This window comes from Phascolarctos cinereus, unplaced genomic scaffold (assembly GCF_003287225.1).
Source record: "Phascolarctos cinereus isolate Bilbo 61053 unplaced genomic scaffold, phaCin_HiC Scaffold_5;HRSCAF=322, whole genome shotgun sequence".
NCBI classification, from domain to species: domain Eukaryota; kingdom Metazoa; phylum Chordata; class Mammalia; order Diprotodontia; family Phascolarctidae; genus Phascolarctos; species Phascolarctos cinereus.
The window spans coordinates 375879949-375905375 of record NW_027555958.1 but is presented as its reverse complement, the minus strand read 5'-3'; the positions used below and the strand labels follow the sequence as shown (position 1 = coordinate 375905375).

The following is a 25427-nucleotide window of genomic DNA, read 5'->3' as shown; positions in this document are numbered from 1 at the left end:
TCTGATAGGCTCCTCTTAATCCTGATCCTTCTTGACCTCTCTGTGCAGCCTCTGACACTCTTGGTCACTTTCTTCTCTTGGATATTCCCTCCTCAGACAGGTCTGATTGCTCCTCCTCATTCCCCTTTGCTGGATCTTCATCCATGTCACATTGACTAATGATGGTGTCCCTCCCGATCTCATCCATTCCTGTGGCTTCAGTTATTTTCACTCTGCAGATGGTTCCCTGGTCTGGTCTGTGTCCTGAGGTCCAGTCCTGCACCTCCAGCTGCCTTTGGGCCTCACACATTAGATGTCCCATAGGAATGTCAAACTCAGTGTGTCCAAACTAGAACTCTTTTTCTTTCCTCCAAAACTCTTCCCAGCTTCCCTGTTACTGTGAAGAGCAACACTTTCCTCCCTGCCTCCTTATTCTCTCCGATCCCACACATATCCCAAAGGTTGCCCAGTCTTTTCATTTGCACCTTGACTACATCTCTCGTGTACAGATTCCCTTCTCTCCTCTGATGCTGCCACCCCCCTGGTGCAGGTTCTCATCCATCACCTCACACCGGACTGTTGTACTAGCCTGCTGGTTGGGCCTCTGTCTCTTTCCACTCCGGTCCATCCTCCACTCAACTGCCAAGGCCATTTGTCAAAGCGTAAATCTGACCGTGGCACCCCACTGCTCACTGGTCTTCAGTGACTTTCCATCGCCTCCAAGATCAAATATAAAGTGAGGCAGTGGAGAGAGCATTGGACCTGGAGTCAGGAAGACTGGAGTTCAGATCTGACCTCAGGCACTTACTAGATATGTCAGTCTGGACAAGCCAGTTAACCTCTGTCTATCCATTTCCTAATCTACAAAACAAGGGTGATAATAATAGCACCTAACCTCCCAGGGTTGTTGTGGGGATGAAACGAGATAATGATTGTAAAGCATGTAGCACAGTGCCTGGCACAGATTAAGTGCTAGGTACATATTAGCTATCATCATTATTACTATTGTTATTACTACTACTACTACTACTACTACTACTACTACTACTACTACTACTACTACTACTACTACCTCCCAGGGTTGTTGTGAGAATCAAATGAGATAATGATTGTAAAGCACATAGCACAGTGCCTGGCACAGATTTAAGTGCTATGTAAATGTTAGCTATTATTATTATTATTACCTCCCAGGTTTGTTGTGAGAATCAATTTATGAAGTGCTTTTGCAAACTTTAAAATGCTATCTAAGTCCTTGTTGGTGGTGGTGTTTTTGTATAAAGTCCGCTGGCATTTCCAGTTCTTTGTAACCTAACCCCTTGCTACCTTTCCAGTCTTTTTATACTTCAGTCTCTTCTACAGATTCTCCATTAGCAACACTGGCACCGGCCTACTTGCAGTTTCTCGAATGGGACGTTCCCATCTCCCATCTCCAAGCCTTTGCATTAGCCCTCACCCGTGCCTGGAACGCTCTTCCCCCATACCTCTGCCTCAGTTTCCCTGATTTCCTATAAGTCTCAGCTCAAATCCCAAACCCTCCAGGACTGTCGTAGTCCCCATCCTCCTCACCCTGCAGCTGCTAATTCCTTCCCTCAGTGTTTTCCCTCTACTCTGTGTACGTCTTGTGTCCCCCTAGTTGTTTATGGGTTTTCCCCCCATTTGACGACAGGGTTGAGTTTTTGCGGGTTTTATGCTCAGAGCTTAGTGTGGTGCCGGGCACAGAGTAAGTGCTTAAAAATGCTTGTTGACGTGTTTGCCCAGGCTGTCTGCGTCTGAGGATTCTAATGCAGCGTCTGCCTTTGTTCCTTCAGGACTCGAGTCAAGCGATTCCTCTTGTAGTGGAGAGCTGCATCCGCTTCATCAGCAGACATGGTAAGTGCCCTGACAGCCATATCTGTTTCTGCCTGCAGAGGCGGGGGGTCCCCTAGATGCACCACTGGATTCTTGGCTTTCATCATGGTCCTCCCAGAGTAGAGAGAGAACTGCTTCTTACTTGCATGATGGGCGCTAATATAGAATGGCCACACTGGAACTTTGGGCTCAGAAATATTGCATGTCTTAGCTCAAGATGACCCACTAATGCAATTCAGTAATGGCATTCCCTCTTTTGAAAACAAAGGTTTGACAATTGCACTTGTCAAGTGAGTAAATATGGCTGATTTGGTTTGGGTTTTAATCATCACTCATAGGCAGCGAGATGTTGAAATGGCTAGAGCTCTGGCCTGGAGTTAGGAAGACCTCGGTTCAAATTTAGCCTCAGACGCCAACTGGTTTTGTGACCCTGGACAAATCACTCAGCTTCTGTCTGCCTCAGTTTTCCCAAGCACCTTCCTCCCTGTCTTAATGTGAAGATCAAAGAAGATAATATTTGTAGAGCACTTAGCACAATGCCTGGCACCTAATAGGTACCATGTCATTAGAATAATGTTTTTTTTATGGAGTCATTTCCATAAACTTATCTTCATTTGACAATCACCATCAGACTGTTCTGAAAACAATTCCTCTCTTAGCCTCAGATTGATCCTTATCAGGACAAAACTTTTAGCTGTCTCTGTCTCACGGAATGATTCACCAAAAGAACTCAGGAAGGTATGAGTCCTAAAGTTCTAAGATAGAGAGGCTTCCTCTGTGCCCTGGGGCCAGGGAGAGCCTTCTGGTTCACTCACATGTTTAAGTCAAGTCATTGTAACTCTTCTGTCTGGGACAAGTTGAATCTTTGAAATTCTATCCCTAATCAATCATTGCTTGCAGGAGAAAACAAATGGTAGCAAATTGTAAGAGGATGATCTAAGTAAGGAAGAAAAACTTCACATGTGTAAGGGTTAGTAGACAATGAAAAGATTCCCCAAATCCCTGGGATTTCCAAGAGTAGGATAGACAACCACCTATAGGGATGGGACCCCATGTGTAAGGAAAGCCCCATGTATGGTGAGGGCTGTCCTTCTGGGGCTCGAAGGGAGGTGGAATAGTGATCTAGCCCCTTCTCCCCAACCCTCCTCGAAGAGGGTCTTTAATTCCTGCCAGGAGGAGGAGCAGGAAATTGGGGCCAGAGACTATTCTGCTCTCCCCAGAGAGAGGGGGTACCAGGCTAGAATTATATCTATCTGGTCCCTTAAGTCTTCTTAGTCTAGGGAAGATGACAGGGTTCTAGCTAACTTTTAATCACTTTGTCATTTTAAGGGGAAGGGAGATCCCAAGCTCTCAAGACTTGACCCCTTTCCCACCTAATAGCAGTTCCACAATAAACACACATAGATAGTAGCAAAGAACTTAACTAAATTTATCTAAATCATAGCAAAATAGAGATCAGAGAATGCTTACATAGGGGAGTAGACAGGAGGCAATACAGAGTGAAGGAGCTCTCCCAAGGGAGCGAGGCTGCTCAGCTCAACCAAGAGAGAGTCCCACATCTCCCCCAAGGGAAGACTCCCCAGAGCCTCTAGAGAAGCAAGATGGGAACAGGGATATGAAGTGGCTTTGCTTCTTCCATCTTCCCTCTCAGCACTGGGAACCAGAGGCCCTGAAGCTGCTCAGTGCTCTAAGGCTAGAGCTCCTCATGTGGGTCGGGGCCCTCATGTCCCAGGGGCCTTGAGGACAGGCCTTACATACCTTGAATGCTTCAGATGCTGGCTGATCCCGTGATGGAGGAGGGGCAGAGGGATCTCCCTGAGGGGAGGAAAGGAAGTTACTGAGATAGTTTTGTGGATCTGGGATAGCGTGGTTGTCCATACTTTTACTTCCGAGATGTGGAACACAACATTACAGCTTGTGTGACTCTGGTCCTTGTCATCCTATAAATCCTCCCTAGGGGGCTCAGCCAACCTGTTGTCTCTAGGTCACTGACTTACAGAATCTCAGAGTTAGAAGGAACCTCAGAGGCCTTCTAAGCCAATGATCCTCCCTACAATGCTCCTGAAAAGCAGTTCTCTTGGCTTTGCTTAAAGACCTCCAAAGAGGGGCCACCCACTACCTCCTGAGGCATCTCATTCCATTTGGGGCTTGCATCGACGGCTAGGGAGTTTTTGTTTTTGTTTGACTCTCGACATTCAAATTCTCATACTGCTCCGTGATCTCAGCGATTCAGGGATCCCTGTCACTGGTGCAAATCAAAGCCCATCCAGACCTGTCTGTCCTGTGCATCTGTCATCGGGGGTCCACCCAGCATGCTGGAAGCCTTCCCTGCTTCCACCCCAAATCTCTAACTTCAACCCTACATTTGCTTCTTTACCACTTCCACTCTGCTCTTCATTCTGCCTTTTGGGGACAAGTCATTTGGACGGTCTCATCCACTAACAGCCCTTCGGATCTAGGAAGACAGGCTAAAGATCCCTGGTTCCCTTGGGCATCCTTGTTTGGCATTAACCCAAGGCCCTTCACCATCTTGGCTGCCCTCCTCTGAGCATTCTCAAGCTTGTCCTAGGATCTCCGATTTACAGCAGGAAGATACAATCCAACTCTGTCATTTTTACAGGTGAGGGGACTGGGGCCTCTAAAGGTCCCATAAGTAGTAAGTCACAGAGCTGGGATTTGAATCCGTGTCCTCTGGCCCCAGTGCCTTCCATACTTGCCTTGTGTAGTGGCTGAAAATGGAGCACTCTACTTGAAGCATGATGAAGAGTGATGAGGACTGAGCACAGCAAAGCCATTGCCTCCATTTTCCTGAAATTTATGCCTATCTTTATGTAGCCCAAGACTGAATTAGCTTTATTGGCTGACAGATTGCACCACTCACTCAAATTAGGCTTGTGCTTCACTAAAACCATCAGATCTTTTTCAGACAAAGTGAAGTCTAACTATACTCCTTCATCTTGTACTCGTGAAGTCTGTCTTGAACTCAGTTGTGTAGGTTTATATTTTTCCCTATTAAATTTCATCTTATTAGATCCATCCCAGTATTCTAGCCTGTCAAAATCTTTTCTGGATCCCAATTCTTTCATCTACTTTGTTAGCTCTCCTTCCCAATTCTGTGCCATTTCTAACTTTGAAATCGAATCCGTCAAGCACAGCTCTAATGGCAATACCATCTAAGCTTTCATCCATGTCAGAATGTTAAATAGCACAGGGCAAAGCACAGACCACTAGGACACTTTCCTGGAGACCTCCTTCCAAGCTGATATTGAACCAATAATGATTACTCTTAGACTTAGCCTTCTAACCAGCTTCAAAGTGATCTAATTGTATTGTAACCCACTTGTCTCTGTCTTGTCCATAGCATGAGAGACTGTAGAAAAATCTAGATGGACTATACGTATCAAGGAATACAGCATTCTCCTGAGGATGGTTATTTAATTCTGCCACAAAAGGAAATAAAGTTAGCCTGACGTGGCCTCTTCTTGCTTCGGGTTGTGATGGTGGCATCCTCTTCTAGGTGTTCACTAACTGTTCCCTTGATGTGTTGTAGGCTTTTGCCAGAAATCAGAGCCAACTTCACTCTCCTCCAGTTAGAAGATGCCATTCCTTTTTTTAGAAATCTAGGCAATATTTGCTCTTATGCAGTCCTGCGGTACCTTTCCCAGTCTCCAGGATCTATCCACGTGGGGTGGATACCAGTTGAGCATGCAGGCTCTCCATCACTTACCCATCTCATCTGGATGCGCAGCTAGCAGAACAACTCCTTTTACAGTAACAAATCTCTCCCTTTTTTTAAACATCGCTGTCATTTCCCAATATGCCCACCCGCCTTGCAACATAAAAAAAACAGCTAAATGAAACCAAACAACGCAGCAGCTGCATCTGACAGCATGTATAATAAGTCCGCAGCTCTAGTTCCCCCCGCCTCCAGCCCTCAATAAGAGGAGGGCAGCGTGTTTGATCATCTTTGATTATGCCCTTTAGATTACTGCTCTTGTGGAATTCTTGATTGGAACTATATTGTAGCCTACTCCTGCCCTGTATCTCTCTCTCATTCTATAATGACTCTCAATTTTAATTTTTCAGAGAGTGTTAGTCCATGATTCACAGTCATCTAGATCACCAGAGGAATATATCAATATATCTATCTATATAGATTATCCTTTTCTTCCAGGAGCAGCTTAGGCTCATTAAAAGCACAGTAAAGTAACCCAAAGTAAATCCAGCCCTTTGGGTTCCTTTCCACTTCTGGTTCTATATAGCAGGATTCCTTAACCTTTTTTGTGCCTTGGACCCCTTTGGCCATAGTCTGGTGAGGCCAGTGGACCGCTTTTCAGACTCATGTTTTTAAATGCATAAAATAAAATATATAGGGTTATAAAGGAAATGAATATATACAAATAAAGATAAAAATGTTCCCATATAATTTCCCAGGCCCTCTGAAATCTATCAACAGACTTGTGGGACTGTGAACCCCAGGTTAAGAACCCTTGATCTACAGTGTCTGTACTAGATGTGTGTACTGATGAACCAACTTTGTGCATTGTCCATCCAACCAACATGTCGTTGTTTGGATAATGGGCATCCTTCCTGTTTTTGTTTTTGTTTTTTACCCCTGTATGGATAGTTAGGCTGAACTAATTTTCCTGCACTGCCTTATGTTATTTAATGTGATGCTTTTCTTACACTAAATAACATGTCAAATCTTATTTAAGAGGTTTTTACAATCAACACAGCGTCATCTACAAGTGGAAGCAATGGGGATGGGTGAACCCCATCATATTTAAGGAATTCCTCTTCCGTTTGAGCTGTGATGGATATCATCAAGGACTGTGGCAAACAGCTTTACCAAGAATATATCTCTTTATTTTATGCCTCACTTGATGTTACTAAGCGGATTGTCATTAATATCTCCATTATGTAACATTTTTCAAAATCATGTATGATTGTGACATGTGTGAGAGAGATGCCTTGTTGGGGGAAAGCCTTTAAGATGACACGTTGCTCTAGCAAGTCCAATGTTGGGTTTTGTTTTGTTTTAAGAGTCAACAAGCTATAAGCACAGTGCACTCTTGTATTCTCTTCACCTTTCAGCCAAATGTGTGATTGTAAATGGGAGTAATGAAAAAAAGTATGATTTATGAGGAGATACCATTTACAAAAGCCTCTCTGTTTCCTTCTCTTTTCTTCATCAAGGATGCCTTCACTACAAGTGTAGATCATTCTTAGAATTTACACACATAGGAAAGTAGTAGGCATATGAGTTGGTAGTTACTAATATTTTGTTGGTCCACTTTAGTCACTCGTAATCATGTTCAATTTTCCCCCAAGCATTTAGCATCCTCTCTTCTTTAATATGTCTTGAGAACCGATCTCACAAGACCCTCAAAATTGTCTCCTCCAACATGAGACTCTTTGGGTATCGTCTAGTGAGCACGCTGGGGACTCCACTATCAGAAACAGAGGAGAGCTTAGTACAGGAATATGTACAGATATTTGCCAGTTGATGACCATTGTCCTCCTGTTTTTGGACTTAAATGCCTGTGGGATTATCTAGTTCAACTAGATCTTTTGCTAAGCTTTCTGTAAATGTTATTCCCTCCACTCCTTTTCACCATTTTATGTGATACTTTTCATAATTTTCCACTATTATTCTCTAAGATTTTACAAGTGGGTTCATATTCTGAAGCCTTGTTGCCCTTGGCTACTATATCTCCCCACACGACAAAGAAAAAAGTTAAGAAAAACCAACCAACACAGTAAATGTATCTGACAGCATATATAAGTCTACATCCATTGTCCCTCATGTCTCCACAAAGAGGAGGGAAATGTGTTTTGTTATCCCTGGTCAGATCCTTTATACTAGTTCTTTTGTGTAATAAAGAAGATCCTGTTTGGTAGCTAAAGTTTTCTAGGGTTTTCTTTTTCTTTTCTTTTTCTGTCTTTCTTTCTTTCTGTCTGTCTGTCTGTCTGTCTTTCTTTCTTTCTTTCTTTCTTTCTTTCTTTCTTTCTTTCTTTCTTTCTTTCTTTCTTTCTTTCTTTCTTACTTGTGGTAGTGATTTAACAATTAATTTAATAAATTTTGTGGTGGTGATTAATTTAACCAGTAGTTAAACTTCCATAGGAAACTAGATACTTAATGTCTTTTCTCTCATCCATTTTCCATTTTTCCAAGCTGTTTAAATAAGTCAAGCTGGATTTGCCTCACATATGCATGCCACTTCTTCTCATTTTTTTTCTTCTAATTGCTATTGATTTGGATCTTTGCTCTAACAAATTGATGGTCTCATTAACAGCAAATCATTTCCTATCAAAATATAATCAATTTCTTTTTATGGTATTATTTGTTGCTTGCCATGTCCATTGCTTCCAAGCTTTTTTCTTATTCTTTATATATAGTTATTCAACTTTTGGATAGACAACAAGCTTTTGTCCTGTCTTGATTCTTGCTCCTGAAGGAAAATTCCTATTTTGGATAGCCTTAACATAAAAAAAAAAAGCATAACACTCCCCTCAACACCATACTCTTTATTTTTTTTCTCTATGCTCATTATGAAATATTAATAGTTCACCATTCCTTTGATGTGTACTGTTTTAATCCGTGTTGATTCTTTTTGAAAAATACATTTTGGTTTTGCATTTTGTCCTTATATCACAGTTGTTCCAAGGGCTAGAGGGAGAATAGCCCCTCACTCCCACCCCCAGCTGAACCCTCCCTGATGACAGAGAGTAACAATCAAGCAAACACATGGGACATATTGACAAAATCTGACAGTGTATTTAACATTCTGTCATAATAGTCCCGACGCCGTCATTGATTTATCAGTGACTCAGAGTTTAACTTCTTTTTGGTAATATTTTCATTTTTATCATTTTAACTATTGTGTCTATTCTTCTTTTGGCTCTACTGAATTTGCTCTGCAACAGTTCATATGTTTCTTGGAATTCCTCACTTTCATAAGTTCTTATTTTTCACAATAATATTCCACAATATTTCTATACCATAGTTTTTCAGTCCTTCCACAACTGATGGGCACTCACTTTGTTTCCAGTTCTTTGCTACCACAAAAGTGGTGCCACAAATGTTTTATTATACATTGGACTTTGTTTCTATTCTTGACCTCCGAGGTTAAAGGGCAGTTATTTTTCTTAAATAATTCCAAATTTACATCCATAATGCTTGGACTAATTCACAGTTTGTCTTTCCGTGACTTCATTAACATCAACTATTTCCATTTTTTATCATCTTTGCTAATTTTCATGGTGTAAGATAGTATTGATTTTTTTTTAGAGAAAACATTAAATGTTAAATTTGTCACCTCTACTCTATACAGTGTATATACTCTATACCTATATATATATATATATATATATATATATATATATATATACATACCTATATAGTCTATATGCTCTATACCTATTTATCAAGTATTTATTCTGTGGCAAGGCATCACAGAGGGCTTTGTGAGGAACACAGATATATAAGGCCCTAAAAGGGACTTATAATCTTTTGAAAAAGTTATGAAGTAATGTAAGATATATTAGTTCAGCACAACAGTGCACAGAACCTCACAAAGTAGTATATGCGTAATGGCCAAGTAAATGGTAGAGACATTAAGTGCAGCAGGAGTTTAGATGAGAGATAACATGGGGAATAGAATGATCTCAAAGGCTCCATGGAGGAGCAGGAATTTGAGAGCAGTCTTGAGGATGTCTAGGAGAGTGTATCAGAACAGCAAGAAAACTCAGCCCTGGCTGATGTGCTCAGGATCAGGCCTAATGAAGGCAGTTGTTAACTCTCCCTTTTGATTGCCATGAGAAATCTGTGTCTTAAGAGGTGCTCTGGATATGTTTGCTACAGATAGGATCTTGTGTCCTGACCCTTGTGGTGATGATGAGGAAAGTTCCAATAACCATAGTAATTGAACGGCTCTCTTTTCCAAAAGAAGAGAGGAAACGAGTTACAGCTGGTACAGGCTGCAAAGGGACGGCATATAGTTGCCAGACTGCCTTGGCGAGCTTCTCAGAGTAGCTCCTACAAGTTTGATCAGTTTCAGTTTTTTAAATTAAATGTGTACTAAGAAGGGAAAAAACAGGGAGTTTGGGGGACTTTATCCTCATTATAATGGAAAACTCATCTGGTTTTCCTTAATTTTGCAGAGGACAACCATTCGTTTATTCTTGTTCCCGATTTCATCATCCCAACCGTCATCATCATAGCAAAAACACATAGGACCTTGCCCATAGCAAACGTGCATGAGATGCACAGGGATTCTCCTGGAGACCAGCCCCGCAAAGGATTTCCTTACATCCTTCTGATTTACACCAGCCCCTAGACACATGAGCCAGGCCAATTGCTCCTGCTACTGTCCTCCAGCTGGTAATCCAGAGAGAAATCTTCCAAGGATTTAGGACCTGCCAGGAGAACACAGGGGTTGTCTGGTCTCTGAAGTGACATTTCTTTATATTATAGAGTATATGCATATATATAATACACATATCACATAGTATATATAAAATATAATACATGTATAACATAGCATATATAAAATGTAACACATACTTAGCATAATATATCTAAAATATGATACACTTATAATATGGCATATATAAAATATAATATACATGTTACATATAGCATAGTATATCGAAAATATATGTATAGTATACATAAAATATACTATACATATTACATATAGTATATTTTAAATACATATTACAGTATGTATAGTATATTTCTTTATATTAGTGTGTGTGTGTGTTTTAAGTCACTTGATATCAAGCTGTTTCTGTCAGAACACCTGCTGTTTACATTCTTTGTTTGAACAACATTATCTGGCTGTTTCCTCCTATTGGTAACTAATACAACCCTATTACATCAATACTAATGGTCTTTTAATGTTGCCTCGTGTTCTGTGGGGAATATTCTGCAGATTCCCATAGAGGCGTAGACAACTTAAGTCCTATTAGAAGTCAGGTAATTCGATTCTGCCTACTTACTTGTTCTTATTGTTTGAATTGGATTCAGAATTCCAGACGGGGACTGCTGTTATACACTGCTGAAAACTGAGTTGATAAAGCACCTGCTGCCTTGAACCCCAAGAGGGGGCGGTTCCTTTAGTTGTGGGTGAAGGGCGTGGTTATTCTATGTCATGTTCCTCATGAAACAATGTAGCGTTCTTTGGGTTGTCAGGGTTTTGTGAAGATCGCAGGCTTTGAAAGAAGCCCAAGTCTGTGATACTGTATACTTGGTAAATGAGAGATGAGGGAAGGGGAGAAGGTAAGGGAAGGAAATAAACATTTATTAAGTACCTACTATGTTCCAGGCACTATGCTAAAAGCAGGTCTTACAAATATCACTTCATTTGATCCTCACAGCAACCCTGTAAGATAGGTGCTATTATTACCCCCATTTTACAGCTGAGGAAACTGAGGCAGGCAGATTAAATGGCTTGCCTGGGATCACATAGCTAGTAAGTGTCTGGGGCCAGACTTCCTGACTCCAGACCCAGCGCTTCATCCACTTTGCTAGCTGACTGACAGAGAGATGGTGAAGTCACTTGTGGCTGAAGGAACAAACTGGGACAGCTCTCAGGCAGGCTTAAACGAGTGTTTCCTGGATTTTTGTTCAAGTGCCTAGGCACACAGTGCCATTTCTAAGTGCCATTTGTGTTCAGACTAACAGATTTGTTCCCGTCTTCTCAGCACGAGTCTGACAGACACAACCATCCTAGAGCTGGCATTGTGCCAGAACCTGGGGGCAGCAGGAGGGGATCTTCACCCACATTTTCATGCCACATCTGTGTGCAATGCAGGGCCCCCTAGTGGCCAGAACACTGAATCAGGAGGCAGAAGACCTGCCTTGGCCTGCCACTGAATGTGGGGCTATGGAAAACCCTCAAACTATGTAATTTTCAGTTTCCTCATCTATAAAAGGAGAATAATAACATTTATACTCCCTTCCTCACCAAGTTGTTTTTTATGAACTACAGAGTATTAAATAAATGTGAGTTTACTGCTGCTATTGTACTGTAAGGAGATGGCATAGTGTAATTGAAAGAATTCCAAGCTTAGAGGAGAAAAGCTGGCTATGAATCTTGGCTTGTCAGTCAGTGAGTCTCTCTGTCATCAAGCATTCATTAAGCGCCTGCTGTGTTCCAGGCACTCTGCCTCACGCACAGTAAGGACTAGAGATATCAAAAAAAGCAAAAGGCAGCCCCTGCCCTCATGGAGCATACATTCTAATAGAAACAACAACATGTAATTAATTAGGTACATACAGAAGAGAGAAAAGTTACCTGAAAGGGGGAGGACATCAGCATCTGGGGTATTCAGAAAAGGCCTCCTACAAGAGATAGGGTTTGAGCTGAGTCTTGGAGGAAGCTGGGGAAGCAGAGGTGAAGAGGCCTAGGGAGACAGCCAATGCAAAGAGTGCATTGGCCAGTTTATCTGGCTTATAGAATGTTTGGAGAGGAGCACAGTGTGAGGAGGCTGAAAAGGTAGGAAGGGGCTCGATTATGAAGAGTTTGCTGGTTGTAGGACCCCTGGGCAGGTCTCTTAAGGTCTCTGAGCACATATCCTCATCAGCAAAATAGGGATAACACTTGTACTCCTGCCTACAAGCAGAGGGTTGTTGTGAGGAAAACGCTTTGTAAACCATAAGCACTCCGTGAGTTGTTACTAAAGTTCTTAGAGTTTCAGCCCTAAGACGGGAGATAGGTACAGTCGTATTAACATGTTTATCCATTTTTTGGACATTACATGTTGCCCAGTTAATTATGCTGCTAATAATGACACAGTATTAATAGAGTAGTCACCTCCCTGGACCTTACGTAAGGGGCTTTATGAGTGTAGGATCACACCTTTATAAGCTCTAGAACTAGAAAGTCTGTTAGAGGTCCTCTGGTCCAGTCCCCACATTTTATAAATAAAGGATGTTGAAATCCAGAGATGTGAAGTCCAAGGTCACTCACACAGGTCAAAGTGAATAGTGGAACTGCAGAGCTGGGAGTCAGTCAAGCACATGTCCTCTGACCACAAAACTATTGCTTAAAAAATAAAAAAAACATGTCTTTACATGTAATTGGGGGGGGGAATAAAATACTATTAAAATTTTAAATGGAAATTAAAAATAAACCGTGCCTCCACTACTGATTCCAACCTTCTACCCATCTCTCAGTGATAGAGTCAGAAATCACTTCTCTCACTTTACAGATACAAACTCCAAGGCAAGAGAATAGGGTGATGACTTTAGAGCTAGAAAGAAGCTTAGGGGGCATGAAAACCAACCCTCACATTTTATAGATGAGAAAACTGAGGCCTGGAGAAGGGACATGACTTGGCATAAGCTCACGCAGGTAATGTCTCTGGTTGTATGTGAAGCCGGCTCCTCTGAACTCCGAGTCCAGGGCTCTGTCCATGACCCCAGTCTGCCTCACAGCAGATTGATAATGTTTCTCCCTAGGATTATGAGGAGGAACTTGTCAGTGTCTCAGAGATTCGGAGGCAGAAGGAGTCAGATCTGACTTCATCCAATAAACTTTATTCACCTGGCCTTCCACTAGTGAAGGAGAAGCCCCTTGGGTCAGTTCTTTGAGTGTCCAACTGTATGACGTGTTTCAGATTCTTGAGAGAACAGAGACTAGGTCTCCTCGTGGCTAGGACACATCCTGGCTCCAGGGGAGGTGTTGTGGGGTCTGCCACCTGGCTTTTCCCTTTTCCTGACTCTTCTCCTTCCTGTGTCTTTCTAGGGCTGCAGCATGAAGGTATATTCCGGGTGTCTGGATCTCAAGTGGAGGTGAATGACATCAAAAACGCCTTTGAGAGAGGTGAGGAATAGACCTTGTATCTAAGAAAGAAATATATGTGTGCCATTGAGATGGTGAGCCAGTAGGAGGTGCCCGGGGAGGAGAACACTGGAGTACCCAGGCTCCTCTGCTCCTCTGTCAGGAGAGTTGGCTTTTTTTTTGGCCGACAATGGTGTTAAGTGACTTGCCCAGCGTCACACAGCTAGTTAAGTGTCAGGTGTCTGAGGCCGGATTTGAACTCAGGTCCTCCTGACTCCAGGGCTGGTGTTCTATCCACTGCACCACCTAGCTGCCTCTGAGTTGGCATTTTTCAAAGCCTGGTCCTATACCGTGGGCAGGCGGGCAGGCAGGCATCCAGGGCTTGTCCCAGTTCTGCCTTCCTTCCTTGGCACCATTCATCTTGGTCCTTGATAGCGGATGATCGACTGAAACCCAAGAAGTTAACTGGGATGTCTGGGCAGTTTATGGCTTCGTTTGGAACCCTTGGCGGCCGTTAATATCAGAGATAATGCACCCGTTCATCGTAGCCCATTTATTATCTTGTGGGCTGTTAAGGTAATAGGCAAGCTTTGGTAATTTCCATCACCGTAATGGATATATATAGTTTCAATTTGAGGTTGGTCCTGTCATTAAATCTAATTACATCTGATGTGAAATTTTCCATAGGGAACTCTGGGACGATTGTTCTCCTCTAAGTAGGTGTCCTTTGTTCTAGGCCGCGCAGAGTAGCTGAACCCTCCCTGTCTTCTCCTTTGTCCCCTGGGGCCTTGATCCCCAGACTGGCTCTGCGACTCGGAAGAGTAGCAGATTCTGATGGTATCACTGCCTCTCCTGCTCCCCGCCCCCAGCACCTTTATTCTCCACCTTGCAGGGATTTGCCCCTGTGCCATATTGGCACCAAAAAGCTGGTATGGATGCCCTCTGCCTTTCTAGCCTGTGGTCCTCTGAGGCTGAATATTCTGTCTTCACCTGATGCCCAGTTTGTATCCACCTGTGACCTTCATGCTAGGCAGATGGCTACGTGCCTAGGGGCAGAGGTGGATGACCCCATATCTTGTATCTTTTATCAGATCACTATAGGAAACTCCTTTGCCTTCTTTACTGACTCTTTGGAAATCCTGCTCTGAGCATACCCTTCATAGAGGAAAGGGGACTTTAAAACGTCCCACCTTGCTACCTCTAAGAAGGAGGCAGCCTTCTTAGAGCAGCTCCTCACCCCACCTACTTCTTTCATGCCACATTTGTCGTTGCTTCACATTTGTCGTCCCCAGGAGAGGACCCGCTGGCTGGAGACCAGAATGACCACGACATGGATTCCATAGCGGGTGTCCTGAAGCTTTACTTCCGTGGGCTGGAACACCCCCTCTTCCCCAAGGACATCTTCCATGACCTGATGTCCTGTGTCAGTAAGTACTGCACTGTCAGACTGACCCACCAGACAGAATGAGCGTCATCTCTCCATGAGCCTTGTGTCACAGGTAGCAGACCCCGAACAGGATTCTCTTTTCTCCTCCAAGCTCTGCTTTCCCCTTCTCTGTTAAAGTTTCCCCGCTTCATTGTCACCGCTACACCTGGGGGCAGGAGAGGGGAATCGATCTTTTTTGTTCAGTAAGAGTGTAGGAGAGGATGTACAAGGGAAAGAATGCTGAGCGTAGAGACCAAAGACCTTCTTTTCCCTGTAACTGCCTACCTGTGTGACTCTGGGTGGTCTAAATCTCTCTGGTTCTCCTCATCTATAAAATGAGGTTAGACCCAATCACCACTAAGTTCCCTGCTATCTCTTAAACTGTGATCCAAGAGCTGGAATTCAGGAATTCTGACTTTTTTTTTCCTTAACTCTGCCTCAGTCTTGAACTTTATTATTGCTCTGGCCTTAACCTTCTTTTTGCCAAATGTTTTTTGTATATTCCCATAAAAGGTAATCATCTTCAATCATCTGAGACTTTAAAAATAGTGTCTGTACCTTCCATGACACAGAGAAAGAAAAAGCCCAGGCTTTGCCACTTTTTTTCTTCCTGTTTGTCTAAAAATGGCGTGACGGTATCTGTGAGGTATATAAATATGGCATCTTCTCATCTAGGAACACAGGTCTTCTGTGTATGTAAAAATGGCAACAGACAGAGAGGCACAGGACAGTGGTGTCAAACACAAATGGAGACAGATCCCTGGGGGCTGCATGTTGACTAGAAAACCTAGAAAACTTAGAAAATTAACATTATCTATGTTGTATTGTACTTTTATTTATTTTTATTAGTTATTTCCCAGTTACATTTTAATCTGGTTCTCTAGAGTTTTGAGGACAAGTTTGCTGGTAGTGATTTTGACACCTCTGGTATAGACCGCAGAAGTAACACCACTTCTGAAATGAATTAAATTTTAGTTCAACAAAAGGGAATTACGGTGTAATAAAATCCTAGATTTGGAGCTAGAAGAGACTTAGGAGGTCACTGACCCCTTCCCTCTCCAGGTGGGGAATCTGAGGCCCAGAGAGATTAAGTGACTTGCTCAGAGCCAGGATTTGAACCCAAGTCCCTGGTTCCAAATTCAGTGCTCTTTCTTCTATACCATGGTGCCCCTATTAAATGCCTAGTATGTGTGGGCTATTATGTAAGCAATACATTATCCACTGTTTCATCCAGCCCAGGGATGTTGGGCTCACGGCGTCTGTAGGGGGCAGCATTGGCACCTGTTCTCATTGGCTTTCCATAGAAGCTTGGGGTCATTATTGCTAAGGTTTCTGGGAGCTTTGACTCGATGACAAACAGCTCCTGGGGGTAGAAGTGGTGATGCTTTGGAAGAAGAGAATTTCTTCCCAAAGCACTAGAGGTTTCTCTTCACACTCCAGGTTTCTGGGCTTGATTCACATGCACACATTGAAGGTCAGCCCCTTGGGAGCAGTGGCTGCCTTTTCTTGTTCCCCCGACAGACAGTCTTTGTGTCCAGAGGTTGTTTGCCCTGAGACCTGGCTGCTCTTTCTCTGCCATGGGGAGTCTGAAGGTCGTCCCTCTGGCTTTTTCCTGACTCACCTATCTGTAAATGTCAGACTAAACAGCTTGATCCTGCTGGACGTCTTCACTCCCCAGGCCAGGGCTTTGGATAAGCACTTCGTGTGAAACACAGAGGGGGACCCAAATACAAACCACTTTGACTTCCTGACCTCTGGGCCAGATTTTCTGTTCTCTGACTCTTGTGTCAAGGTAGCATTGTGTAGGCCACTTCTGGGGCCTGAGTGCCCAGCCTGTCTCCGTGGGCATGTCACAGCTGCCTGTCCTCATCAGGCAGAATAGGTCCCAGGCAGCTTTCATCAGATCCCTGGGAATGACTTTGCCATCCCTGCCATCCCTGGTGCTGACCTCCCTACACATGCAAGTGGTAGAGGGGAAACTGACTTTTGGTTTTCTGTTGTGGGAGAAAGATGACTCATTATGTTCTCCTTTTAGGTATGGACAACCTTCAGGAAAGAGCCCTGCACATCCGGAAAGTCCTCCTTGTCCTTCCCCAGACAACGCTGGTCATCATGAGATACCTCTTCGCCTTCCTCAGTCAGTGAGTGTCTCCTAGGGAGTTGCGCCCTCCAGGGGATCTCAGAGGAAGGCCCTGGGGATGTGAGAGAAGGACATGCATTATGGCTTCTGATTTAGGCTCTGCCACCTCTTCCCTTCAGAGGACGGATCAGTGCAGCCTCTGGCACTGTCTCATTCATTTCTTTCTCTTTGTACTTCTCTCTGCCCATTCCCTGCCAGGTGTCCAGGTGGCAGTGGGGACAGAGCACAGGACTTGGAGTCTGAAGATCTGAGTTCAAATCCAACTCAGATACATAGTAGCTGTGCGACCCTGGGCAAGGCATTTAACCATTCTTAGTCTCAGTTTCCTCGTCTATAAAATGAGAATAGTAGCACTTACCTCTCAGGGATGTTAAGAAGCTCAAATGTATAGAGCTTTGCAAACCTTGAAGTTCTATAAGGCTTGCTAGTCATTTTTTCTCTCTCCCTCTACCCATCTATTGCCACTTTCTTTTCCTTCTTTCTGGTCTACATCTTGGGCTCTGATGGTACCCAAAGGCTCTTAGAATCCCAGCAGTTGTTCACCTCTAAAGCCCGTCCCCACCATGGCTATAACCACTGTCTTAACGACCCTGACCCTGACCGGGCACCAGGATTTACTCAGTCACTAGTGTCAGAACTTTACAAGTGGCCCAACGCAGAGGCAGGGAGGAGCTGGGAACCTCTTTCCATCACTCTTAAGTGAGTCAGTCTCTTGAGTGATCAGCTGGTCGGCAGCCAATAACTGTTCCAGTCCTGGCCTCACCCCTCCTCCTGAAATGAACCACATCCCACCCCAAAGTGGAAGATGGGCTCTGCCCTGTTTCTCCAGCCTCTTGGGACAGTGGGTGGGGAGGGGATTCTGGGGATCTAGGCTGTGCACAACCAGAACGGTCTGTTTCTTTTGGCCATGATTTCAAAGTGGGCAGTGTTTGTCTATTTATTTGAGAGTATGTGTATGTGTGTGTATATGTATGTGAATATGTGTTTGGGTATGTGACTCTGTGTGTATGTGAGTGTGTGGAAGCGAGCAGTGTAGACTCATAGCTGTGAGGTGTATCTGGACCCATGTTCCTCAGGTCTCCGGCTGGTACTAGATAAGTGACCACTGTTAAAGAAAATGTGGGAGTCACGCAGGTTCAGCCTCTTATTATTCAGAAGACCATTGCAAAGCAACATTAGTAACCACAATGTTTCCTAAAATAACAAATGAAAAGCAGGTGATAGAAAGGTCCTTCCTCACACGACCATGGAGCCTTGTGCGATTTTGTGTGCATTCCATTTAGATATAGCAATGATTGGCAGCTCTGAGCAAAGACTTGGCTTGAGGCCACACGGTTGAGATCCCTTCTCCTTCACTGTAGGATTTAATGTGTGATCTATCCCTTTAAAGAGGGGGAGGAAATAAACATTTACATAGCACCTACTATGTGCCAGGCACTGTGCCAAGCATTTTACAAATATCTCATTTGACCCTCACGATACTCTCCTCATTTTACAAGTGAGGAAACTAAGGCAAACAGGTGAAGTGATTTACCCAGAGTCACACAGGTAGTCATTGTCTGAGGCTGAATTTGTTCACAGTCTTCCCAACTGCTGGGCAGCTTAGGTGGTGCAGTGGATAGAGTGTTGGGCCTGGAGTCAGGAAGACATAAGTTCAAATCCAGCCTCAGATATAGACTAGCTGTGTGACCCTGGACGAGTCACTTAACTCTGTTGGCCTCAGTTTTCTCATCTGTAAAATGACCTGGAGAAGAAAATGGGAAGCCATTCTAGTGTCTTTGCTAAGAAAACCCCACAAACGGAGTCGTGAAGAGTCAGACACAATTGAAATGACTGAACAACAATTTCCTGACTCCAGGCCCAGGGCCCTATCCACTGTGCCACCTAGCTGCCTCTAGCTGTGCTCTTTTGCCTTAGACAGGCTTTCAGGCGCCTATGTCATTTTCCAAGATAAGAGCTACTGCTTGTGCATTCTTTGAGAAGCAGAAAAAAACCTGACTGGCCAAGATCCTTACAGAGGCAGAGTGGACCCACTGTGTGATCCCGGGTAGCTGCCACCCCACACGTTCGTGTCCCCTTGATGCAGCCTCGATAGGTGGCCCTGCAGCTGTCCCCAGGGCTTGTGCTCTGGGGCCTCAAGAAAGGCAGCACCTGGAGGTCCTGGCCTCACCTCTCAGGCCCTTCGGGGGTCTGGGGGCGGCAGAATACAGGCATGCTGCTTTTGTGCTTTGCAAATGGCCAGCGTCATGTGAAGGCCTGGTCTTTTTTGGTCAAAGCTCATCGATGGAGCTACAGTCCCAGGGCCAGAGTGTAGGTGACATGAAGAGCTCTTTAGGTACTAAATATCTACCTGATTTATGAAGGTGCATCTGAGATCTCCTGCCCTGGAAGTCTTTTTTTTTTCTTAGCTTTTCTTTACTTTGCTTGTTTTCAGTTAACAAACATTTTTCTCTCTCGAAGAGGTTAAGTGACTTAACCTGTTGTCATCCACCTGATGAGTGTCAGAAGCAGGATTTGAACCCAGGTCTTTCTTGCTACACAGTACCTAGGGAAAGAAAAACTTTAGTGGAACCAAGTATAGTACTGTCTGAGTGATAGGAATGCTGCCTTCTTATTCCCAACTCTATTTTGAGAAGAGCGAATTTTTTAAATGTGACATAGATCCCACAGCCAGGCTGGCCAGTTGATCTGATTCATACTAAGCAGCAAAGAGTTGAACTTTCTTTCATCAGAGCATCATAGATGGAGATCTGGAAGAAACCTTAGAAGCCATTGAGTCCAGCCTGCCCATTTTACAGATCAGGAAACTGAGGCTCAGGGATGTTAGGTGACTTGTCCAGGATCACGTAGTGTTTGAGGCAGGTCTTCCTGACTCCAAGCTGGCACTGTTTCCACTCCACCACCTAGCTTTCTCCCAGAAATGGTGAATCCAAATCAGTTTATAGAATTGACTAATGTAAAGAACTGACATTGCAGACATGCAATAGGGGACCAACAATATTTAGAATTTGGATATGCTCTGGTAAGAGACATAACAATATCTCAGCACAAACCTCAGACCTTGGCTGGGGGAAGACATAAGGTAAGGCTATCAGAAACACTACTGCCCTATGAAAAGCCTCCCAGTGGAGCAGCTAGCTGGTGCCCTGGATAGAGCACCAGCCCTAGAATCAGGAGGGCCTGAGTTCAAATCCAGCCTCAGACACATAACACTCACTAGCTGTGTGACTCTGGGCAAGTCACTTAACTCCAATTGCCTCACCAAAAAAAAAAAAAGAAAGAAAGAAAGAAAAAGAAAAGCTTACCAGGCTTCCCCGGCAGCCTCTTCAACCCAGGCCCTCCTGAGTTCCAGACCTCATTCTTCATAAAGGTCTTTCATCCCATATAGGTATTACTCACAGATAGGCCCTGGGGAGTCAGTACTGCAGCCCATGAGGAAGGGGAGTTTAAAGAGAGGACCTGGTGGGCAGCACTGAAAAATGAAAGGGGTGTCTCTGGAACTGACCTCGGTCTGTCGGGGAGCGGTGAGGGCTCAGTCAGCGGCAGCAGCTCACTTAGGGATTCAGGTCCATGGCCAGGTTGGAGATGTGGGTACCGCAGCTGCTGGGGGAGGAGGAGATATGTTGGGAAGGGAGTTCCCAGGATAAATAAATCCCAAAAACAAAGTCAGTCTCCATCTAGAGGAAACCTCCTTCGAAGCTGAACAGCATGCTGACCTATTCCTGAATAAATCCTGGATGTGCTAATTGAGGGGGATGTTAGAAAATGAAAAACAATTGCATCAGCTGTTCCAGAAAGAAATGTACTGGCTTGATAGAATAGGAAAGCTAATCGCTTGGCTTTTTTTTCTCTCTCTCTGTCTTTCATAAGCCCAGGGCTTGGAGAGAAGTCAGTCCAATAATGTGGTCATTTTGCTGTAAAGCAAGATACACAATAGCCTGCGTCTTGCATCCATGTAATTACCAGAGCACCTTGGGAGTCCCCTGTGTACTCCATCAGCCCCAAGGCATGCCCTCTGCAGTAGCTATCCCAGCTCACACCTCAGACTGCCTTCTGCAGTGTGGGCTTAGAAGAGCCTTGCAAAGAGGAGTCAGAGCCCTTAGCCTCTCAACTACCAGTCTCCGAGGAGTTAGGAAGGGCCAGGTTGGAAAGGGAGCTGAGCAGAGTGGAAAGGCTTGGGATGGATGAGAAGCCAGCTTACTCCTTTCTTTGGGAGGCAGAAGAACAGTTTCTAGGAAATGGAGAAAGAAAGGTATGTGCTATATGATGAAGTTCCTGAATTGTGACCTCATTGGTGTCACCTTATTGTCTTGGCTGAAGAAGCTCGGGGGGAGCCTAGAGTCTGGATGGGGGCAGGTGGCAATTTGCAGACCTTCTGTTTTTGCTCTTGGCCATGCCTCCTGTGATTGCTGTCCCCGTGCATTCATGCAAGCTCTGCCCTGTTCCCCCCTCACCCCGACTCCCTCTCTTGTCTCCTATAGTTTATCACAGTTCAGTGAAGAGAACATGATGGATCCCTACAACCTCGCCATCTGCTTTGGGCCTACGCTGATGTCGGTGCCTGAAGGCCATGACCAGGTCTCCTGCCAGGCCCATGTGAATGAACTAATCAAAACCATCATCATCCAGCATGAGAATATCTTCCCGAGCCCCAGGGAGCTGGAGGGCCCTGTCTACAGCAGAGGAGGAAGCATGGAGGATTACTGGTAGGTGGGCAGGGAAGGAAGTGAGGAGCAGCCATCTTTCACACTGTCAACAAGAGGGCACATGGCAAAGCCCAGGGCAGAGAAGGTGTGCAGAGCCCTTGCATTCAGATTAAATTGACTGCATCTCAAGGTCGTCACCTAGACAAAGGGATGGCAGGCCACTTCATGCAACACCCCATTTTACCAAGAACTCAGGGATCAGGGAAAGGCTTTTTTTATATAATTGAGGTAAATCAAATTATTTCCAAATTATTGGCATTTACCCAGTGGAGTGATAGAAATTGTAGAAGATACAAGGAGTGCAAGACATATATCAAAGAAGTCATTCAATCAGGCAGTAAGTATTTATTAACCACCTACTAAGCCCTAGGCACCATGGAGGCAAGACAAAAGGGAAATAGCCCCTGCCCTCAAGGAGGTTGCATTCTTTTTTTTTTAATTATTGTATTTTATTTTATTTTCATGAAGATTTTCCTTCTCTCCCTCCATTGAAAAAATAAGGAAGACAAAATTTCCGTTATGAACAAATACAGTCAAGCAAAACAAATTCTCACTCCGGCCTCATCCTCAAAACAAGCCTCAGTGTGCCCTCGCTGGCCCATCACCTCTCTGTGAGGAGGTGGGCACTGTATTTCATCAGAAGGCCTCTGGAATTCTGGTTGGTCCTTGGGTTGATAAGGGTCTAAGTCGAAGTTATTTGTCTTTATGGTATTCCTGTAATTGTATGATTTTCCTCTCCTGGCTCTGTTCACTTGACAGTGTGTTGGCTCATAGAAGTCTTCCCAGGCTTCTCTAAAACCATCTCCTTCATCATTTCCTATAGCATAGTAGTATTCCATCCCATATACCTCAGCTTGTTCAGCCAGTCATTCCCTAGTTGATAGGCACCCTCTCAGTGCCATAAATAGTGTAGTACACATAGGCCCTTTTCCAAAGACATTAGATTATAGTGGGGGAGGGTCATTGGGGACAGAAATCATACATGAAGAATTTGTTGTCTGAGGGTTGTGAGACATCCTGGGTTACATAACACTCTTCTCCCAAGACTGTAGAGAGAAGGGTAGGCATCCAAGTGGGCTGGTTAAAGGCAGTTCTCTTCGGACACAGTGGGTTGGACTTCTGGAGAATTCAAAGTGGCTACAGATTCAGTTCTGTCGTCCAAAATTTGATCTAACTCAATGTGATGTTAGTGGATGCATGGACTGCTAGATCTGAGATCTGAAAGGAACCTCCAGAGATCACCTGGACCAGCCCTCTCCTTTTTGGTGCTACTTCTCCCTTTTGAAGCAAAGACAACTGAGGCCTCACAAGCTCCAGTGACTCGGCCAAGATCACATGGCTACCAAGTGGTAGAAGGAGCCATTAGAATCCTTGAGGGTTGGAGGAATGCCATTGGTGATCTCATCCCTCTCCCATGCTTCCTCTTGAGAGCATCCTTGGCATGTTGTCCTCCAGCCTCTGCTTAAAGCACCAGAGTGGTGGAGAACTCACTCCCTCTTGAAACAGTTCATCCTACAGTCAGAGAGCTCCAAACTTTATATTGTGCCCAAATCTGAAACCCTAGAACGTAGAGCCCTTGGTTCCAACTCTGTGCATTGGAGCTGCAGAAAACAAGTCTGATGCCCTTTTCACATAACAAACATTTGGATACTTGAAGATGGGCCTCGTGTTCCCATCTCCCCCTCTTGGATGTGATCCTTCCTTTCTTCTGGGATCTATCCCTCACTGGACGTGGTTTTGCAACTTCATCATCCTAGAACTCTGGTCTCCTGCTGCCTCCCCTGAGACTACTCATCTAATGCCAAGTACGATACGGACACCTTGTCTTTCTGCTACATTCATATTTCTCCTTCCTTCACCTCTTTCCCTCCCTCCCTTCCTCAAATACTCTTTGAATCTCAGCTAAAAACATAAACTAGCTCATGCCCAGGGATCCACATGGAACCAATTCAGTGCCAGTTATCAGCTTAGGTTAGGAGAGGCCAGGAGAATTTGTTTGTCTAGGGACCACATTGATCCACCATGCTCCCTGACCCCTACAGGTGGAGACCCCAAAGGGTCACATGTCTGTAGTATAGTATCAGTAATATTCCTCATCTGGGCTTTGCTCTTTCCTGTGCTGTTATCATATAACTTGTTAACTTTTCTCAAGTATTCAGGTAAAAGAAAAGATGGAACAAACTTTGCCAGTGAGTACAATAATTATAAAGGGGTATTTGTCAATTTCCTCAAGATTATTGGTCAGTTCATACATTGGGCCATCAAGATTCTATATTTGTCCCTGTGGACTTGGGGACCTGATTGTCTTCTTCACTCATCACCACCCCTGTGGGAGAAGGGAGATCTGATTGTTGGAAAACTTTGGAACACAGTCCTAGACCACAGAATCTTAACTTTCTTTTTTGTTATTAACCCTTTTGGCAGTCTCTTGAATCCTTATGGACCCCTTCTTAGAATATTGGTTTTGCATGCATGAGATAAAATACATGTGATTACAAAGGAAACCAATTATATTGAAACACATTATTAAAATATTAACCAAAGAAGTTCACAGAACCCAGGTTAAGACCCCCTACCCTAGACCATAAGTGTATATGGTAGACTAGGTTTCACCTACCTTAAGGGAATGGGAAAGAGAAGGGCCAATAGTAAGGCTTCTTCAAGTGCCCAGGTGTACCCTTCCCATGTTTTATACACTCCTGGGCCCTCGACTCTTTCTGACCCTTTCTTTGCCCTTGTATGGGGAAGGGTATCTTCTCTTCTGTGCTCAAACACCAAAATAGTATGCTGTGGCTCTCTGCTCAAGATCTCTGGAAGGGGCCAGTATCAGGGAGGAGGCAGCAAGCACATTCTCTCAGTTTTCTCCAGGTTGCCCTCCCTAATTTCCCTATGTTTGCAGATTTTACTAGCCAGTCCCAGGGAGGAAACCATAGGATTAACTAGGAAACAGGTGGAAGGGCCCTGACAGCATCAGGCAAGACTTGGGGCTGTTGCCTTGAGATGGGAAAGGCAGGGGCAGAGGCCTTCCCTTAGGCTGTCATCTCTCATCCTTTCCCTTGCCTTCCCTAGATAAGAGACTAGCTAAAAACAAGGGCTGTCTCATTTCCAGGAGGAGGAGGCTGGGCGGAGTACAGAAGGGGTGGCTAGGGTCCTGAGAATGCTGGAGAGGGGCCAGAGGAGATGGGGAGAGCCAGAGCTTCTCTGCATTCCTGTGGCAGCAGGGAGCTCAGTCCCATTCCATTTTTTTCTTCCCCAGCCTGCCTGAAAAACCTGGCCCTTCAGCGTTCTCTAAACAGAGTGGGTCTTCCCTGGAAAGGCCCCTGTCATGGCATGCGTAGGTCTTTCTGATGTAAAAGAGGCTAGAGGGAGGTTTATAGCACCGTTTGTCTCTCCTTTTTGGTTTCTGATTCTCTCCAAACTTCCTCAGACCGGCTGATTCCATACCTACGAAGACTTCAGAAACCCTCTAATTTCTATGGGTCATGGGACCCTAAGGGGAGAGGATAACCCAGAGGCGGAAGGAAGAGGACCTTGTTTTG

The 25427-nt window shown here is 44.4% G+C and overlaps 1 protein-coding gene across 11 annotated transcripts in view; it reads left to right on the top strand.

Annotated features, from left to right (window-relative positions):
• SRGAP2 (SLIT-ROBO Rho GTPase activating protein 2) overlaps nt 1–25427 on the top strand; it is a 254626-nt gene that overhangs the window by 212936 nt on the left and 16263 nt on the right. For all 11 annotated transcript variants that reach the window (XM_021003033.2, XM_021003030.2, XM_021003034.2 and 8 more), the window contains exons 14-18: nt 1788–1848; nt 13581–13658; nt 14909–15043; nt 17078–17183; nt 21664–21888. In XM_021003033.2, the coding sequence (XP_020858692.1) occupies nt 1788–1848; nt 13581–13658; nt 14909–15043; nt 17078–17183; nt 21664–21888 (605 nt within the window). The remainder of the gene's footprint in view (nt 1–1787; nt 1849–13580; nt 13659–14908; nt 15044–17077; nt 17184–21663; nt 21889–25427) is intronic.